The following is a 21,220-nucleotide window of genomic DNA, read 5'->3' as shown; positions in this document are numbered from 1 at the left end:
GGAGGAAAGAGAGGACCAACTCAAAAAGTCGTTTTCTGACCTCCACCGATGTGCCCTCCCTCACAATAATAAGTAAAATAATTAAAAGGCAATACACGATAATAATATTATCATTTAAAAACAAAACAAAATACCCTAAGAAGCATAAACACTGAAGCTCAGCTTTCTTCCCAAATACTGTTCTTTCAAATTCAGCTGTGGGAGTACACTCTCTTCACTCTGTGCCTTTCTCTGAACTGTGTAGCACGGGCAACTGCAATGGGCTTTCAGGAGACATGTGGGGGAGGCCTGAGTAGGCTAATTCTGGTTCTGCCCTCGTAGATATGTAAACTTGGGTGAATAACATTTTTGTCCTTAGTTTCCTCATTTTTAATAAGAGAAATAACAGTATTTCCCTCATAGGATAGTTTTAGAGGCTTTAGATTCATACAGACAGCAGTACTGGCTTGAGGTAGCATTTATTCAGTATCTGGTGTACAATTACTACTGTTGTTGTTGTTATTATTTTGTGTTTTGCATTTTTTGTTTTTTTTAAGACGGGTTCTCTATGTAACTCTGGCTGTCCTGGAAATTGCTATGTAGACCATGTGTCCTCAAACTCACAGAGCTCTTCCTGCCTTGGCCTCCCAAGTACTCAGTTTAAAGATATACACACTATCACGCCCACCATTACACACCAATAAAGATATACACACTATTTAAATAGCCACTAACACGTTTTTCTCATATTGGCCTTAAGAAGATGTCCTGGCCAGGCAAGTCTTTATTCCTGGCACTCAGGAGACAGAGGCAGACAGCTCTCTGAGCTCAAGGGCAGCCATGGCTGTCTCAAAGAACAACACCAAAAGATACCCTGATACAAACCATTCACCTCAGCCTAGAAGTTCACCATCAGCCTGGGTGACATGAGTGATCTTGTCTCCAACAAACAAGAAACCAAGTGAACATTTACTAACTTTTTTCTCTCACGTTTGTTCTGCAAACACATGACAACTGAGCTATCTCCCTGGCCCCTATTTGTTTCATTTTTTTTTATCAGAAATTTTTAGAATATTCTAAAATCCTAGAGAGATTTACCTCAGTGGTAGAGTTGCCTAGCATGCATGAAGCCCTAGGTTCAATACCTAGGACAATATGAGAAAAACGTGTTAGTGGCTATTTAAATTCTGATACACACTAAAAGCAACCTTTTGATCCAGAAACGCAATTATTTCATTATTATGGAAACCCTCTAAAGAACTGTTACCTAGTGTCATGAGCGCAGCAATCAACAGCCACCCAGCTTGTGTGCGTTGAAGTGACAGGCGACTATTTTGAGCAGCGGAACACAGCAAATCCTCTGCCAATGTCATGATAATCTGCTTGTGTACAGAACAAAACAATAAAAATCAGCTTACAAATCAAGTCAGGTGAAAAAAACTAATTACAATCTCTTGGAAGACTTGTTCTTACATATAATAAATTACAACCATGGTCTATTGTGCAGGCTTCGTGATAGGGTGATATCACACAAGAAACTATAAACAATTAAGTTTTCAAGGATTAAAAACTAGGTGAGTAAATGGTACACAGACAGGCACAATTCTTTGTGAAGGACAAGTGACAACACTGTAAGGTTATTCAAACTGTAGCTGTCCAGAATTTGTTTACTTTGCTTTAAGCATTTAACCTTTTAGGTCAGTAATCACCAGAAAAAGCTTCATTATAGAAGTTTTTCTTTATAAAATTCTATATAAAACTTGATATCTTAAGGTTCATGATGGTCTTCCCAAAAGCAGTGGAGCAGGATTCCATAACATGTCTCTAAAAGAGACGGTGTGAACAACAGAGAAATAATCAGGCATTTAAAATGTATGCATCCTGTGTATAGAGTTCAAAGGGCAGGAAGAATGCACCGAGTCTGAGAAAGCACGTTACCAAGCAGCCCTGGACAGATGACAGGCTGTAGGAGCTACACAGACAGCTCCTAGAGGAGGCAGTTATGCTAACCACAGCTTAGAGACTTAACAGGTGACACTCAGAAAAAGAAAGGAAGAAACAACCATTTTATCAAAGCAGGACAAGAGGCATCTTCTCAGAAGAAATTTCACATGTGAGGGGTCAGAATTAATGAGAGTTGAGAACAAACTTAATACACACACTGATAACACATTAGCTCTGATTATAACTGAAAGGGTGGCGGGGATGGAGAAATGGTTCAGCAGTTAAGAGCACCTGAGGATCCATGTTCAGTTCTCAGCACTCACACGGTGGCTCACAATTATCTGTGATTCCAGTTTCATGGGCTCTGATACCCTTTTCTGACCTCCGTGTGTACCAGGCGTGTATGAAGTACACCTACCTACATACACTCAGGCATGTATGAAGTACACCTACCTACATACACCCAGGCATGTATGAAGTACACCTACCTACATACACCCAGGCATGTATGAAGTACACATACCTACATACACTCAGGCGAAACACTCATGCAAATAAGATTAAAACAATCAAACAAAAGCAAGGGACTTCCTCAACTTGTCAGTCGGGTTATTATGACACTGATAATATAAAGATATCTGAATGTCTGACGTTGTTGTAGAGGATATATTATAAAGTTGAACACATAACTGCTTGATCGAACCCTGATTTCTTTTGGGGGAGAGGTAGGAAAAGGCATTTGAAGTCTCAGTGTCATTGCTACACTATTCTCTATTACTGGCTAATTACTGCTTCTAGTCATTTTAAGCAGAAAGAGTGAGGCCATTGTATTTATTTTGAAAGAAATAAAACTGAGTTCACAGTGATAATTCCAACTTAACATCCGGGCTTTTATTTAACTTCCTCAATTCTCCAATTATAGCTCTCTTTTTTCTTACGTGGAGAGTCTCAGCTCACAAATACGCTATTTATCTGTTTTAAACAGTTACATGTAAACAAATTCAAAAGTAGCACTGGCAATATCGACAATAACTGTAAGTTTCTTAAATGACACTCGTTTTTTTTCATAAGTTCAATTGTCCTTCAATTTTTTTTTTTTTAAAAACGGGGTCCCACTAAATAGTCCGGGTCACTCTCCAGCCCCTGATCCTCTTGCCTCAGCCTCTAAAGAAATGAGCTTAAAAGCTGAGTGCAGCCAAGATTATAATGGTATTTTAAAAGGCAAAAGATGTATTAGTATAAGGAGAAACCCAGTGTGATTTTAAATAGACTTGTGTGGCAAGGCTAGATCCACTGCAAATTCTGTTATCCCATAGAGAGCCTTCTAGTAAAAGCACAGGAAGTGCCTTTCCCCACCCCAGTACTGGAGTCAAAGCACACTAAGTATGACTCCATCTGTGAGTCATGCTGTCTAGACCAGGAAGCACTCCTTGAGACAGGTGAGGACTAGCATCATTTCTCAGAGACTGTGTGGCTAAAGTTCAACACACAAAGAATACTACAGTGACATGCTGCAGTCCCACATGGCTTTAACTGGGTGGCATACCACCAGCAACCCACTTCACAAAAACTTCAACACCACTACACAGAGAATGAAATCATTACCTTGCCCTTTCCATGAGGAATTCCCAAAGGACAGTGTGTCACTGCACCTAGCAAGGCCGCCACAGCAAAGCCAAAGCCAGTCACTGCTTCCGGTGAAGACTTCAGAATCGTGAGCCGTTCTAGGCAGCGATCTAAGAGAGGTGTCAGGTAAGAAGGCAATGCCACAGCAATGCAATGCAAGCACCATGCTGCAGCCAGTCGAACAGAAATGCTAGGGTGCAGAACCACCGAAATGACACTGTCCAGAAGGCCTGGAAGGACAGAGTAAAACAAATGACTTACGTATAGACTTAACGCATTTAAACCGTAAGACCGACAAAAGAATGGACAGCCACCTGCATATAAAATATACTACTTCTATGAGAAGCTAAATCACAATGAAAGAAGTGAGACATAAATTGCTTTTTGTTTTCAATGTAGAGATCTCTTCTAGTATTATCTCATGAAAATAAACTTAAGCTATGTTAATACAAAAAAGAAACATTTTATTTCTAGTGATTTTTGTATTTTACCTTGAGATCATTAGTGATTAAGCATTGTATTAGGAACTAAAATTGCTGATACAAAACAATACCACCTTTAAAAAGTCCTACCTTGTCCTAACCCCCTTTTAAAAGAAAGATCATTTTAATTTGTTTTAGTTATGTGGTTAGTTTAGTTAGTTAGCTATCTGCTCACATGTGGGCATGTGATGATGCCCACAGAGACCAGAAGCACTGGACACCAGAGCTGGAGTCACAGCAGCTACCAGCGGCCTGACCTGTGTGCTGGAGGTCAAACCTGGGTTTGTGCTCTTAACCTCTAAGTCATCTTTCCAGCGTATTGCTCCTGTAGAGAAACCTCCCTAGCACATTACAGACATCGTAATACACTTCTCATCTACGGCATGGCTTTTATCTTACAGAAAATTCTAAAACCAAGGTTTTGCCAGGACTTCAGTGGTCCTAACCCACTAACAACATGTTAAGAGTACAGTGAGCAACAAAAATTTCTATTTATTTATTCAAGACAGACCTTTGCTGAAACATGCAAGTTTCCTGCCAACTGCTACAGAAATGTAAAGGGCATACAAACATATAAATGACATAAACACAAAGGTACTCAGTGAGCAGGAAGCATGACAAAAACAACAAGGCCACAGACAGGAAAATAAAAAAACCCAAAAACCTAGCCACTCCAGGCCACATCTTAGTGGATTTCCCTGACACAATGCAGCCTAAACAGGTAAAGTGACAGAAGTGGAAAGCAGATGGGTAGCCACGTTGCCATCTGGGAAGGACAGACAGACATGGCCACTGATGCCATTCCTGATCATACCTCTTTGATACAAACAGGCTCAGTTAAGCAGGGTGGTAGTCATATAACTGTGAACTCACAAAACCACTGAGCAGCATATTTTAAAGGAGTGAACTTGGTGCTATCTAAAGATATCACAATGTTGATAAATTATTTTAAAAGGCAGAGAAATATTTTCAGAAAGAAATAAAGACAGCTTAAAAGAGCCCTGAGGAACGGACCGTATACAGTCCACAGATAGCCGTGTTTCACTGTAGGAGAGAGATCCAGGCGTACTTCTCTGGAAGTTTTCCATTACACTTCAGAAAGAGGAATGAGGACAGCGTTGCAGAGCAGCTCTCTAACTGTTTCTGTAAGGATGGGATCTCACTACGTAGCCTTTGCCCTCTGAGTACTGAGACTGAGGCGTGCATCTTGCCACACCTTGCCACAGAACAACTTTTAATTATAAAAGGGGAAAATGGCAAACAAACCACCAGATCCAAAAACTCAGAAAGCCCTCTCCTCTCTTTAAGTTTTACGTGTGTGTGTGTGTGTGTGTGTGTGTGTGTGTGTGTACATTACGTGTGCCCCCAGAGGCCAGAAGAGGGCATCGGATCCCTTGGAGCTAATTACTGGTGGAGCTGAACAGCCAGACATGATCTCTGATAACCGAGTTCAGGTCCCCAGGAAGAACAGCACGTGCTGTTCCATCCCTCCAGCCTTCAAACACATTATATTTTTTTAAAAAATCTTGACTATAAACTTCCATGAATGATCTAACGTGTCTCCAGTGGCTGCACAGTTCTAAGTCAGCTCCAACTTGCTTACATCACGGAGATTTCCTTCCTCCAGTACAAGTGAAATGCAGAGCTACCTGTACTGGCATCCTGGAGCAAAGGTGCAGCTGTAGTGCCGAGACTGTGTATGAGATTTCCGAGTTCTTGTAATGCACAAACCAGCATGTGCTGGCTGGCTGCTACATCCATGGAACTGAGACGGGTTTCCAAATTACCATCACTCAATACGGCATCTGCCAGAAACACAGGAACGACTTATGCATCACTTTTATAAACACACATCATAGGAACTCAGTGTTAGAAAAGCATCAGGCCAAAGTGAACAGAGTACATCCAGCTGATTGGTAGGAAACTTTGGGGAGGTAAGTGGAATGTTTAAATGGGCAAACACAGAGGATAAACTGAGCTTGAACTAATAGATATCTTGAAAAATATTTTTAGATAATTAATTTTATTATTTTATGTGTATGAACATTTTGTCTGCAAGTGTGTATATGCAAAACATGTGTGCTTGGTGCTTCAGGAGGCGTGTATGTGCAAAACATGTGAGCTTGGTGCTTCAGGAGGTCAGATGAAGGTGTCAGATTCCTTGGGACTAGAGTTACAGCCAGTTATGAGTCACCATGTAGGTGCTGAGAATCAAACCCAGGTCCTCTTCAAGAGCAACAAGTCCTCTTAACCACTGAGCCAACACTCCAGCCCCTGAACCAAGATTCAATTCACACAACATGATGAGATCCCTTGTCACTCTGTCAGCTGTAGACAATGACAAAGAAAACTCAAAATACCACTTCCCCACCTTTTAGCTAATATCAAGTAAGAAAAATTCAGGGTGATCAGAGTGGACAATATATAACCTGAAATAGTCTGTTTAAAAACAGCAACCATCTTAAGTTGTATAGGAAACCTAACATGAATTCTAAGGACTGCTATAACCAGCTTTTAAGATTTTTGTTATGGGAACAGAGAGGTGGTTCAGCGACTAAAAGTACCTTCTGCTCTTCCAGAGGACCTGATTCCTAGCACCCATGTTGGGTGGCTCACAACCACTCAAGCTTCAGGGGATCTGACGACCTATTCTGGGCTCCTAAGGCACTTAACAGACATGAGTGTAGATACAGAACATGGAGAATAAATAAGTTGTTTTTAAGAAACATTTTTAAAATACATAGTAATACAGAAGCACTGCTTTTCAAAGCGTGGTTCCTGACACCGGTAAGCAGACTTTTTAGGAGACCCATACCCATAACTCTCTTTAGCTTCCAGACGGCCTGGCAGATATCCTTTGCAGCAGCAGCCTGAGCCTTTTCTCCAAGCAGGCCTCCTATAGTTGCTCGAAGAATAAACGAGACACAGCGGCGACAGCAGACGGCATCAATCTGCGTTTGTGTGGCTTTAGGATTGGACTGTGATACAAGGCTTAGGATATGGGAAAGAAAGACAGCAAGATTCTTCTCTAGCCAAGCTCCTCCTAATGTTGAAACAAATACCACGTAGGCCTAAAAAGAAAGCAGTTTCATCTTCAAAATTTGATCATTTCAGTTGCAAATAAACATCTTTTTTATTCACAAAAATATGTGAAATTTCCACTCCACACTGCATCCTCCCCTGACTCAGTCACTTGGTCCAGGCTAGCGTGGCATTAGGTGTTTGTTTGTTTCTGGTCAGACTGGAGTTACGTACAGTCTTTCAGTGCAGATTCCACCTCTGCTGCTCCTCTGTTCTACTCTGGCCAGGCCCTGCAAATGTTCAGTAGAGAGCTATTGCCAGATAATTTGTAAAATGTGTCCCTGGCTTCTGGAAACAAAGGCTTTAAGATACTTTAAGATACTTAACCTCACGAACAAGCAAGATGAATTCAAACGCATGGACACCTTTCATTAGCTACACTCAGATACCATAACTCCAAAGGACTGTTCTAGACACCTTAGGGAATCCACCAGGATGGGTTGCTGCTCTTTATCTCCACGAATGCTCATCGCTTGTCTTACCCCAGATGCAAAGACAAGCAATAGAAGCATGGAGACAGCTCACAGTGACACCGGAGAGCTCTCACGTCATGAACTAGTCACACAGCGCAAGCCACCAGGGTGCACAGAGATTGTTACTTCATTTTAAATTGTTCACTTGAAGTCTTCAGCATGCACTGACTTCATTTTTGGCTGGACTTACTAAATTTAGGGATGTAGACAAAGGTCTGTACATGGCAGGCAAGAGCCTGCTGGCTGTGCTTCATTTCCAGTGCAGTGCAGTCCATCACAACTTCTCTAACGTAGTCTGTGTTGAATCACAACACCTAGGAAGAAGCTGGTTTGGGTAGAGGCTGCAGTGCGGCCTTCCTAGTGTTTTATTCTAAGAAACCTTTCCAAGAGATTAGCTTTAAAATCTGTGTTTAGGACAGAAAATTACACAGCAAACACATAGACTGTATGGCCTGATCTTTTGTAGGAATTAAAATCATGTTATCTTGATACATTAAGTAATAGATACTGGTATTTAAACTGCGCTGCGTAAGTGTTCAAACCACAGTGGAAGACAAGGTAAGCCATGAGACACAAGACAGTACAGAAAAGAAAAAAAATGACTGCTGTAAAGGAACTAAGTAAAGCCCATTACAAAAAATTAAAACCACATTTGGGTTACAAGAGTCGTTTAATTTGTAACCTTGTTTTCAAAACTGTTTTAGGTTCCCCATAGGGATTTGAAAACATGAGCAGAACTAGGAACTTCCCACTGTGGAGTCAGATACTAAAACTCTGATTAGAGCCAGTGGAAATTACACGTAGGTGACGGAGTTCTGAATCTGACCTGAGTGACCCCAACTCGAACGTCTCTGCTGACTGAACTGCTTCCTTTCAGCATATCTCCACTGGCTCGAAGGAATCCTGAACTCCCACGCAGAAACCCTGCTCCCAGCAGTTCCAGAACTTCCTCCAGTGACACTCTGCGAGCGCTCTGCCTCGAGGCTGCTACGACAAAGAACAAACAGCAATTCATAGTTCGCAGGCTGGATTTTAATGCACAGCCTTTTCACCTGTTTGTGCTGGAGACCCATGCAGGGACCCGAGCACTTTAAGTGCATGCTCTGTACTGAGCCACACTCATGCACGGTCTCTATGTGCCGAAAGCAAGCACACTGACAGGAAAACTAAAAATCCAAATGTAATGTAAGATTCACAGGAATTCTGTATATTAATACACAAAAGAAGTCACAAGACAATTTAATGGTCCATCGGGACGAGCCCTAGGAGGGCTGGGGAATATAGCTGTGTGGCAAGATGCTTCCTAGAACACACAGAGCTGCAGGTTCAATCCCGAGCCTTGAGGTGAGCCTACGGGCCCTCATGGATACTCTATGCCACTTCACGGTCCTGCTCCCCTCTCTTTCTTCAAAGGTGTATGCCACCACTTCTTGGCCCAAATCCATTTTTTTTAAAGACAATAATTGAATAAAGCACACTATACTTCTAGAACTGTTTGGGTTTTTCCTCTAATTGTTTACTGGATTGTTTGAGAATGATGTCTTAGGACCTGTAACAATGTAGCAGTGTTTGTGAACTACAGCTGATTTACATTCTACTTCTCAAAAAAGGAAGGATGGGGAGCTGTAATGTTACATGTAATGTTACACGTAATGTTACATGTAATGTTACATGTAATGTTACACGTAATGTTACATGTATTATCAACACAGGAGAGTTAAGGAAGATACTGAAGATGGTTAAACAACTCTACCTGCTCCCGGATGCTTAGCAACTACCGCTTTAGCCAACACTGTACCCAGCAGTTCCGAGACTGATATTCGCACATCATAATTGGAACCTTCAAAGGACTTAAAACATAGTGTGGCCACACTGTCCAGGTCCGTGCTCCACATAAAGGCGGCCTCGTTCTGGAGTTCAAGAAGACACTATGCAAATGCACACACAAATTAATGAAGAAACAAAACACAAGTGTCAGGTTCCGGACTGTGTAACTCATAGAAATACAATAGTCTAACAAAACCACAACTTCACAGTATTTTCAATTTTGACAGGAATAACCAAGAACTATTAAAATTCATACATATAATTACAAAAGAGGTGAGAGGACAACCCCCTTCTAATTCCCAGAAACACATTTAAAAAATAAAATCCTTCAGAGTCAACCTGTTAAATATGAGCCACAATGAGAATAATTCAAGCAATAACATGTGACTTCACTGTTCTTCTCAGTCAACTATGTCAAGGATAATTTTTTTAAAAAAAAGAAACAATAATAAATCTAAACATACACATTTGGTTCACACAGATACAGAGAGAACAAACAGGAAACACCATGCATCCATAAGTGTGGAAGCTTGACCTTCTTTTCTGGCCCCTGGCTCCTCATGTCAGCATGAGGAACCCAGGGTTGCAGCTGTAACATCATGTGGAGAGGACTTCACTCCCTTGGTACATGGTTTAGGAAAATAGCAACTAGGCCATTCTACCTTGGCAGCAGCACATCGGACAGCCATGGATCTGTCTGTTAAGCAGGACCGAGCAGCCTTGTAAATATCCCTGTGGCAAGGTGCAGCAGCAGCACCCAGTCCAGTCAGTATACTCTGCAGACTCAGCATGATCTCATAGCGGCCTTGAGACTGCCAAAATGAAAAGAACAATGTATGCCGGGCAGTGGTGGCGCACGCCTTTAATCTTAGCTCTTGGAAGGCAGAGGCAGGCAGATTTCTGAGTTCAAGGCCAGCCTGGTCTACAGAGTGAGTTCTAGGACAGCCAGAGTTACACAGAGAAACCCTGTCTCAAAAAAAAAAAAAAAAAAAAAAAAGTAAAGAACAATGAACAATGTAAAGAATAACGTGGAAGTCCACACAGAGAGTAGCACTAAGCACTGTGTTTATTACAGATTTAAGAAAATGCAGGTTTCTTTATATACTCACCAACTTATTCTGGCATCAAGAAACACTCATCATTCAACTCTCTATTTAAAAGTGCTATCTGCACCTGTTACATCATCCCAGCAGCACTTGGTGAGACTCAGACCCGAGCTATAGCTGTACCTCAGTGAGAGTGCTTGTCTAGCCAGGCTCCATGTTCAGTCTCACCACCAAAAAACAAGGGCTGGAGAGTTGGCTCAGCACTGACTGCTCTAACAGAGGACCCAGATTCAGTTTCCAGCAGCCACACAGCAGCTCACAATTACCTGTACTCCAGTTTCAGGGAATCCTATGCCCTCTTCTGGCCTATAAGGAGCACCAGGCATGTTTGTAGTATACACACACACACACAACCAGGCATGTTTGTAGTACACACACACACACACACACACACACACACACACCTCCACAAAGGTACCTGGATCTTATTTCTAAGTCTCAAAAGCTGTGTGATTTCTAAGTTGTTCATTCTATTTCCTCATGAATAAACTGAGGAGAAAGTGAACCTGAGAGGCAGTGGGAGTGAGGTTTGATAGTGGTTTACTAAATGTCCAAGATGTCTCTGGAAGTGGAGGCCACTGTATAAAGTTGACCAAAGACCAGGGCCAGCACCAAGCAGCACTTCCACAGTAACACCACCAGTTTTCTTGGTTCCAAGGAACAGAAACCATAGGTTAAAAAAGTAAACAGCACAACCCAGAAATCTGGGAACCCATCTCCATTCCACCATCCATAAGGTTTACAACCCTGATGGCTGTGGGTCAAGTGTGGACCCACTTCTGATACCCACAACATGATGTGGTACCTGACTATGTCATAAAGGTAAACACGGAGGAAAGTAGTGAAATACTTAACAAGACACTAAAACCTCTGGTATTTGTAGAGTATATCTCTCCTAACCCAAAGCTGCATAGCTTAGCTGATGGAGACAAGAGAAAAATACAAAATGGCTTCAGCTATATTAAAGTTCTTACAGACACCCATTTTTAGTAAAATGTATTTTCCCTATGCCTTTTTTTCATTTTCAAAAATTTAATTAAAATATAATTATATCATTTCCCCCTTTTCCTCCCTCTAACCCCTGCTTGTCTTCTCCCTGCAACCTCTCATGTCCTCTTCACCTTACTCCTTCTCAAATTCATGGCTTTCTTTGACTGTTGTTACCTGTACACACACACACACACACACACACACACACACACACACACACACACACCATGCTGAGTCCTTCACTGCTTGCTCATGTGTAGGATTTCAGAGCTGACCACATGGGGCTGGATAACAAACAGGGTTCAATGCTCGTGAAAGGTTCATTCTCCCTGTCTCAGCAGACATTACACGAATGTGGTGTTGTGCCTAGGGTTGGGGCATGTTGAAAATTCCCCTCCCATGAATAGCACCAAATTTACTGACACAGTTCCCTGACATCATCCATCTTTTGGAAAACACTGCTGAAGGGTCATGTGCCTGGCGATCCCACCAGTCTGGAACACAGACTTCACACCTTGACGTTTGACTGTAGTACAAATCTTAAATTTAATAGTTTAATTTCCTCACATTTTGTCTTGTTACAATCCAGAAATGTGAAGCCAGCCTATCTTTCTGCAAATGACTTAGGGCTGTTTTCTAGACTCCTTCTGGAAGAAAGAAGGACAACCACCTGCTGTGATCTTTTAATGTTATCCTAAATATTAGCAATGATAAGACTTAAATTTTTTGATTAACATATAAGCTTAATTTCAATGCTGATAAAACGATAGTTAGTGAGAGATTATAGGAACTTGGAAGTTACATTAATAGTCAGTCTTAATACAAAGGGTACCCCAGGGAGTAATGCCAGGTGGGGTCCCAGTGAGGAAAAGGTTGAGAATCTGCGGGCCAGCATGCATGAGAGACCCTCCAGATCTCAGTGCCTTATCCCCCATGCTCTTTCCCTCTAACCACACACTGCCTACTCCTTTCCAATGCCAGGATAATAACTAATCTATTCTCCAGGTATTGTACATATTCTGGATACATTTAATTGATAAAGTTACACAGATACTTTGCACGCTTAAAAAATGTAACCCTTTTATTAACTCCGGACATATGAACAAATAAAATGTTCTCATGCTATTCTTCGGTTGTACTTACCTCTGCACTCTTCATAGCTTTAAGAATATTCCCCACTGTGTCAGTAAAGCCGTTAGCCAGTATTCTACCCAACTTCTTGTACAAGGAACCCAAGCACACCACAGCAGCACTGAAACATTTAAATTAGAAAAAATGTCGTGACCAAAAAAAGTGGGCAGGGCATAGTGGGCAGGGCATAAAAATCCTAAGACTATGTAAACGTGACTATAAAATTTCTGCCATTCTCATGGTTACATTTTTTACATTTGGGGGAGTACCTTCAGGTATTAAAAATTTTTTAAATTAGGTGGGTATGTGTATGCCTGTATATGTATATGTGAGTGCAGTACCCACAAAAGCCAGGAGGGGCATCAGATTCCCTTGGAGCTGGAGTTAAAGGCAATTGTGAGTGCCTGACCATGGGTGGGTGCTAGAAATCCACTTCTAGAAGAGTGGTTCATGCTCTTAACCACTGAGCCATCCCTCCAACTCCTTAAAGTGCTTTTAACTGTGGTGAAGTATCTACCATTAACCTATATTTTATTTTGTCTTAGTTTACTACTAAGAACTTAATAAAAGAATAAACAAAATCTGAAGAACAAATTCTTAAGGAAGATGTTTTCAATCTAAAGCTAGACTTACCATGTCTTAATTAGTCTTTTTGCTGTGGTTATTAATTACAGTATTGGGGATTGAAGCCAAGGCCCTTTGTGAATGCTGGGCCACGAGCGACATTCCCATCTTACTGTTACTTAGTGCGGGGCCTTCTAAATGCTAGGCATGTGTTCTACTACTGAGTTATATATTCTTGGCCCCTAATTTTTTTTAAAGAATTATTGTATGTGTACAAGTCTTTTGCCTATATGCAAGTATGTGCATCATATGCATTCCTGGTACCTGTGGAGGTTAAAAGAGAGCACTGAATCTCCTGGTACTGGAGTTACTGGCAGTTGTGAGCCAAGGTATGGATGCTGAAAACCGAACCTAGGTTTTCTGTAAAAGCAACAAGGACTTAACTGCTGAGCCATCTCTCTAGTTCCATTAACATATATTTAAAAGGACTTTCTTGATAGCAAAATGGTTTTTTGTTTGTTTATTTGTTTTTGTTTTTTGAGACAGAGTTTTTCTCTGTGTAAACTGGCTGTCCTGAAACTTGCATTGTAGGCCAGGTGGGCTTCCAATTCAGAGATTGCCTGCCTCTGTTTCCCAAGGGCTGGGATTAAAGGTATGTGCTACCACTGCCCAGCTATCTTTTTTTTTAAAGATTAGAAATTGAATCAAACTGGGCATGGTGGCAAATGCCTTTAATTCCAAAATTCAGGAGGCAGACACAGAGGATCTCCTGAGTTCAAGGCCAGCCTGATCCACATAGGGAGGTTTCCAGGATAGCCAGGACTACATAGAAAGACCCTGCCTCAAAATCAATCATTCAATCAATCATTCAATCAATCAAAAGGCAAAAAAGAAAACTTGAAACAAAATTAATTTTTACTTAATTTCAAAACAACTGTCAAAGATTATATACTTTAGAGAAACCATACAAGGAAACAGTATTTTTTATTGTTAGGCTTTAATGTTTAACTTACAGTTTGGTGGGAAGGTAACTTGGAGAGTCATCTTTGCTACGAATAAGATCATTACATTTATCGATTGTCTCATAAACAGAAAAAGTGTCTCCAATACTATAAAGTATGGCCAGATTCTGCGCAAGGAGCTTGCGAGTAGGAGGCCCCGGGGAGCTGTTCAGTAAGGACAGGAGCTGCTCAACCAGAGTCTTCTGTTTCTCCCTGACGTCGTCCTACAAAGACAAGGAAGTCAGTGTAACTCCTATAACCTTGAAGTATGAACCACCCAGGAACACTCAACCCTGTTCTGAACAAGGCTCACAGCTGCTGAGTCGGGCACTGTGCTGTGCTTACAAGTGGTTCTTCACTCTGCTACCACTAAAAGGAAGCTCTGAGACACACTACAGTCCATTAACAGAGACAGAGAGCCATTTCATCTATGTCTATTGAAAGACATACAAATTTGTGATTTTATAGCTTCTTACTAAACCAACTCTCCCCCATTTATTTATGTGAGCAATTAAGGTGGCAGCCTACAACCCGAAACAAGGAGTAGACCTACAGCAGCCTCCTGATTTATCCAAGTCTTTCCCTAAATCTAGCACAGTTTCTTTTTATATAAGTGAATGCATATAGATGCCAAGAGTTCCAGTCTACTTTACCTGGGCGCTCTCTGAAAAGAAGTCACTACAATGCTAATGGCACTTGGTGCTCACTGAAGCCTCAATTCCTCAACTTAGTTTGTGTTCAATTAGTGGATAGAATTTTATCTTAAAACAAAGAAACAAACAAAAAACCACCTTTTTCCAGTTTGTCATGGTGGCAGATGCCTTTAATCCCAGCACGCAGAAGGCAGAGGCCAGCCTGGTCTACACAGAGTTTCAGAACAGCTAGGGCTACACAACACAGAGAAACTGTCTCAAATCTTCTGTATATTGGTGTTTTGCCCATATGTCTGCACCACATGTTAGGATGCCCTCGAACTGGAGTTATAGACAGCTGTAAGCTGCAATGGGAGTGCTGGGAATCAAACCTGGGTCCTCTGGAAAAGCAGCCAGTGTTCTTCACAGCTGAGCCATCTTTCCAGCCCCAGAATTTTATCTTAGCTTATTTCCCTGAACCTAGCTAATTTTAATGTAAAATTAAGAGACATGTCAGAAGGGACAAGGAATCTACCATATTTTACTGCTAAGTTTTTATTCTTGAAGGTAAGCAAATTCATCAAATCTTTTATATTATAGAGCCTGGTAACAATAAATTGTTTCGGAATGAGAACTGCCTTCAAATGATTTAAAATCAGTTTTTAAATTAACAAACATTTGTTTTTGTTAAATCCTACATGTATTCATGTGAGTGTGTGTGCGTGCACATGTGTGTGCTGGGTATATAGAACCCAGACCTCCCCGTGAGCTGTGTGTTCATATCCCTTTTGCATCATATATCACACTGTGATTCTATAAAATATCCTCATTTTAGATGGGTACTGGAGCACAAAGGCAGGCACACAGTGTGAGAAATCAGCTTGCTTTCTATCTATCTCATGAGCTTTATGAGGAAGAATACATTTATAAAAGAGCTTTTCAATTCATAGTCTCTAGACTTTTTACAGTTCTTGAAAATAAATTCCAACAGGCTTGTTTAGCACCACAGGACATCAGAATTTTACTTATTTGGAGAAACACAAGATGCAAAAGAGAATAAAGATGACCCACAATGTGGTTGTGGCTAAGTGGTGTGTGTGTATTTGCATGCATGCATGTATGTATGCATGTATGTATGCATGTATGTATGTATGTATGTATGTATGATGGATGGACTCTGGAGTACTGAAGACTGAACTCAAGGCCTCACTCAGGCTAGGCCAGCACACTACTACTGATCTGTATCCAGCCTAAGTGTTACATGTATTTAATGCAACACAACAAATACTGGCTGATTTCTTTCTGCTTTTTTGAACTTGTAAAATTAAAAGAAGGGACAAAGAGCCACAATAATTCACTGCTAAGTCTTAAGAAATTTTACCTTTCACAAACTAATAGCTGACTATAGACAAATCAAGAAAAGAAACAAATGGAACCAAACATTTCTGGCACATAACAGAACAAACGAACGAACAAAAATCAGCTCTTGCAATGTTACCCACCCTGTTTGTTGCTAGCAAGAGCTTCTCCAAGTATCTCAACCACTCAAAAATAAACTCAGCCTTCTGAACTTCCCCTAGTTGACTGGATGCTTCTTCATTGAGCAGCAAGCTGTGGGCTAATTCCATTCCTTGCAGCAAATTCTCTTAGCTGGTCACAAGTCTTCTCACGTATATGCACCTTAGGTGTATGCAATACATCTAAGGAACCAAGCCTGTGATGGAGAAACAACACACTGTGAAGGGTGAGTAAGAGGAAGGCGGGGAGAACACTGGAGATTCCTACGAGAAGTAAAAGCACAGCTAAGTAGAGCTTTAGAACTGCTGCAGGTCAGTCCCACAAAAGTCCCAGTAGTAACAGTAGTTCCAGCTAGCTGACCCAAATCCATCTTCCCATTCAGTGTCTACTTCAAAAGGACAGACAGGCCAAACAGGGAAGACTGTCAACAGGCAAAAACGAAACAAAACAAATCACTAAAACCAAGAGATAATCCACTTACATTCTCCAAGTTTTAGGGTCAGCTAATAAGCGCCTATGTTAGACTTTCAGCATCCATGGCATCCTAAATACCCCTGTATTAAAGGTGTCACAGGTATTTAACAAGTGACTTAATATCTAGACATACTACTGAAATCCTGTGGTGAAGCTGACTACTTCCTAGGTCTCTGGTGTGGGTCTCCAGAGTGTCTGCTCTTGTCTAATAAAGAACCACTTGCAGCTTCAGGGGTTTAATGCCATCCCCTCTCCCCAAACAGGGTCACCTTATCTGAGTTTAGTTGTGAAGAAACACCTTTTTCTGACAAATCAATCAATCAATCAATCAATCAATCAATCATCAAACAAACAAACCATTTGAGGGCCAGAGAGAGGAGTGAGAGTTCAAATGTTTGTCACCAAACCTGACAGCTTAAGTTCAAATCCCAAGACCCACAGAGTAGGAGAAAACTGAGTCCTGCAAGTTGTCCTCTGCTTTGTATACAAATATGATCACACACACATACATCTCCCAAATAAAATTAATTTTATTAAAAATATTACCGTTCCAGTGTGAAGACACAAGCATCTAGTCCAGCCACTGAGGCAGCTGAGAGGGTAGGACCACTTGAGCCCAGGAGCCTGCCTAGGACCCTTTTAGGAACCAATGTCACAGCAGCTGTAGGAGAAGCAGCTATTGTCAACAACATGAAGTACAAGTGATGTAACATACACAGAAGATGACTTCTCTAATGCATCAAAAAGAATCAAATTAAATAGTTCAGAAGATTGAAGTTGACTGCTATAGGTAATTAAAATATGTAAAAATGCATGCCTTATTGTTCACTAAGCAAAACTAATTATTTTAATGAAAACGCCAGTAAGATATATTAGAAAACCAAGTGTGAGATATAGGAAGGTTTTTATTTTTTTTTCTCTTTCTGAGTGATTCCTAGTATAACATACTTACACTATCAGATCATTATAATTACTAGGTATCTGAAAGTCCCTTAAAAGACTTGAGTGAATTCCCAGACTTTGTCTTACTTGTGTTAGCTGCTTGGAACCCATGTCTAGATTCCAGGACAAGTCCCTGACCAGAAAACCACCTGTGTCTGGCCCTGCAGCCTCACATCTGTGCTCTAGTCATCTGGGTGACTTCTTCCCAATCCATACTGCCAAGATGCCTAATACTGTCTACGTATGATGCGGCACCCAGAGCCACTCAAAAACAAAACAAACCCAACTTAATTTTCCAAAGTGTCACTTTTAAGGGGCAAAGAACAATATAAACATCCAGGTATGGTGGTGTGGTGGGTGGCCCCACTACGTGGGAAGCAGAGGCAATAATAGTTAAGGATTATCTATCCACAGACACACAGGTGAGCCAAAGCCACCCTGGGCTATATCAAATCCTGCTTACAAAAATAAATAAATAAATAAATAAATACCTAACCAAAATAATACCTAACCAAAAGATCAATATAAACAACACTGCTAAGAATTAATTTTTACAGAAATAACGTGAATTCTAGCTTTCCTTTCTTAAAATACCAAAATGGGTCTGATGAAATGGCTTAGTGTGAACCTGCCACACAAATGTGATGATCAGAACTAGGATCCTAGAGCCCATCCTTGTAAATGCTAGGTGGGCTCGGTGACCCGCCTATCATCCCAGCATTTGGGAGAGAGAAATGGGATCCTTGGAGCAAGCCAGGCTAACCATATAAGGAGCTCTGGGTTCAACTCACAGACCATGCCTCAGTGAATAAGGTAGAAAGTGACTAAAGAAGATTCCTGAGGCCTCCACAGGCATGCTCAGGAATTTGCCTGCACAGGCCCCTCACACACTGTCTCCAAGTCCCAAAGACACTTATATGCATGCATACCACACACACAAGAAAAAAGAATTATTAAAATGAACTGGCTAAAATATTCACAATTAAGGACAGAATTTAGAATGCTAGAGAAATACTTTCTCATAAGACACTTAAACATACTGTACTTCTGTCTTTAATATCTAAGACTCTAGAGGGAAAATAACCTTAGTGCACAGAGAGATGTTCTTATAATCACCAGGGTAAATGACAATCTAAGAATCAAATTACCCTTTCAGGAGGTTAACAGGACTGCTGAAAAGACATTTTTTTTTCCTTAGACAGCAGCAATATTGTGGTGTAAAATGATCTATCAAGAAGCAAAATAGCTAATACAGTGTGATAATAAATAATTCAGCAGAAAAGCTGGAGCCCATAAGCAGGGCACACCGTTCCCACTCATGTCTTCCATGCAGCCGTCATGGAAGCTGCTCTCAAAGGCAGTAGCGGCTCCTCCAGCATCCTCTCCTTTCCATCTCCAGCCACCTGAGGTCTGCACACCTGCATGCTCACATTGGGAAAGGCAAACACACTGCAGACAGAGGCTCCGACCTCAAGTCTGGCTTTTAGGATGATGTCTACAGAAGCAGAGCTGCCTCCTTTAAGCTTTAATACAACTTCACGCTCCATACACAGAGGAACTTCACTGCCCTAACTTTTCTCTTCCACTCATACTCTGTGGAGATGATGAATCGATTTATCTACTAAAAGTGAACACATGCAACAACATGTTTGGACATGCGCTTTCTTTTTTTACATGGGGTCTTGCTATGCTATCTAACCTTAAACTTGTGATCCTACATTAGCCTTCTGAGAAGCTGGGATGAGCCATGCAGCATCACACCCGGCTCAGATCTACTTTTCAAAGTACAGTTAGTCACTGCTTGAAAACAAAATGACTTCATGAAACTGCTGCCCCAACTCTAATGCCAGCAGCAAGGTTAAGGGCTGCCAATATTTACAATCACTTAATATGGTGGCTGGACAATACTTTTAAGTGTGCAGCATTCATTTTCTTAAATAAACCTTGCTATTTCTTAAATAAAGCTTCTTGTTCTTCCTGTACAACTATAATTGACCTTTTATTGCCTTGTTTCTCAACTGAGAGCTCCTGTATAATTAAAAATAAGATCCATACTTCCTATTCCAAGAGGGAAAAACCAAGCATAGCTACACTAAAATCAATGCAAAAACAACATCCAGTTGTGTAAATCAATCAAATTCTTTGGTTCAATGTCGAGCATCTGGAATTCACAATCTTCTGGGCTTGGGGAGTTCCATTTTTCCAGCTCTGCCACCTGTAACACACATACACAAACACACACACATTCACACACCTTGTCTCACAGGCTCACACCAGCTTAGTGGTTACCCCATGGTCCTGGCATCCCTAATATGCTGGGCTCTGTAACAGAGACTGCATCTTCACCAATGGCTTCCTACCCTCTTCAGGGACTCTGACCTGCTACATGGTGTCAAGCCTCAGACTCTCCCCATAATCCCTCCAGTCCTTTCCTTCATGCCTCTAAAACCAGTACCACAGAGGACACTTATATCTCACTGTGGTTAGCTGCCAGTTTGAGATGCAGCCTTAAACCCCTCTGAACCACAGCTTCTATGTGCCCACCCTAAGGAAAAATTCCCCAGAAGATTTCATCTCAATAATACTGGTCGAGTGTTGATCACAGATGATTTCTCAGCTCTAGCTAAGCAGCATCTGTTGTCCCAGTAAATCAAAGGTGTAATTTTCATACATTCTTAATTCAAATATATCACACGAATGGCCTTCATAAACCTTCAGACACTCTCAAACTTCCCTCTGAAGTTTCAGAAGCTGGGCCTCCGCTATCTGCATTCCTGCCAGCATTCTTATCTTCCAAGCTCCCAAAACAGCTCTTTAAAGGAAACACTCAATGGCTTTTCCAACCCAATGTCCCAAATACTCACAAAACAGTCAAAGGCATAAAAGACCACACAGTTGTCCTTCCAGCAACGCCCCACCCTCTGGTACCAATGTCTGCCCTGGTTTACCTTCTGTTGCTGTGATAAACAGTGAGCAATGCTGGACAGTGGTGCCCAGTGCTCTGGAGGCAGAGGCAGGTGGATCTCTGTGGGTTTGAGGGTAGCCTGGTCTACAGAGCCAGGTCTACAGTTTCAGGACAGCCAGGAATACACAATGAAACCCTATCTTGAAAAAACTAAACTAAACCAAACCAAACCAATCCAAACCAAACCAAAAATCAACCAAAACAAAACAAAAACTACTGACAGAAACCAACTTGGAGATAAAAAGGTTTCTTTGCTTCATCTTTCCATCGATGACCATCAGTTAGGGAAGCCAGGTCACGATCAAGTTGGGAACCTGAAGTTGAAAACTGAAGCAGACCACGGAGGAGCACCGCTTACTGGCCTGCTCAGCTATCTTTCTTAAACAAGAAGGCCCATGTGCCTAGGGATAACACTGCCCACAGTGCAAGGACCACCTACATCAGGGAGTAATCAGGACAATTCTTCAGTTGAGGGTCCCTATTCA

At 41.3% G+C, this 21,220-nt stretch overlaps 1 protein-coding gene across 9 annotated transcripts in view; it reads right to left on the bottom strand.

Moving 5' to 3' along the window:
• The window catches only part of Heatr5a (HEAT repeat containing 5A), a 97,211-nt gene that overhangs the window by 71,443 nt on the left and 4,548 nt on the right, over nucleotides 1-21,220 (bottom strand). For 4 of the 9 annotated variants that reach the window (XM_076941883.1, XM_076941889.1, XM_076941885.1 and 1 more), the window contains exons 2-12: nucleotides 17,375-17,489; nucleotides 16,339-16,550; nucleotides 14,217-14,428; nucleotides 12,652-12,760; nucleotides 10,075-10,224; nucleotides 9,339-9,513; nucleotides 8,412-8,572; nucleotides 6,847-7,102; nucleotides 5,681-5,836; nucleotides 3,529-3,779; nucleotides 1,247-1,358 (exon numbers count right to left, since the gene is read on the bottom strand). In XM_076941883.1, the coding sequence (XP_076797998.1) occupies nucleotides 1,247-1,358; nucleotides 3,529-3,779; nucleotides 5,681-5,836; nucleotides 6,847-7,102; nucleotides 8,412-8,572; nucleotides 9,339-9,513; nucleotides 10,075-10,224; nucleotides 12,652-12,760; nucleotides 14,217-14,428; nucleotides 16,339-16,464 (1,708 nt within the window). In that variant the 5' untranslated portion in view covers nucleotides 16,465-16,550; nucleotides 17,375-17,489. Of the gene's footprint in view, nucleotides 1-1,246; nucleotides 1,359-3,528; nucleotides 3,780-5,680; nucleotides 5,837-6,846; nucleotides 7,103-8,411; nucleotides 8,573-9,338; nucleotides 9,514-10,074; nucleotides 10,225-12,651; nucleotides 12,761-14,216; nucleotides 14,429-16,338; nucleotides 16,551-17,374; nucleotides 17,490-21,220 lie in introns of those variants that run through there. The other 5 variants (XM_076941888.1, XM_034514338.2, XM_076941886.1 and 2 more) reach the window with 3 other exon arrangements.

The sequence above is a fragment of the Arvicanthis niloticus genome, chromosome 11 (assembly GCF_011762505.2).
Source record: "Arvicanthis niloticus isolate mArvNil1 chromosome 11, mArvNil1.pat.X, whole genome shotgun sequence".
NCBI lineage: Eukaryota > Metazoa > Chordata > Mammalia > Rodentia > Muridae > Arvicanthis > Arvicanthis niloticus.
Note: the sequence above shows the minus strand (reverse complement) of the source record. Positions and strands in the feature narration are given on the sequence as shown.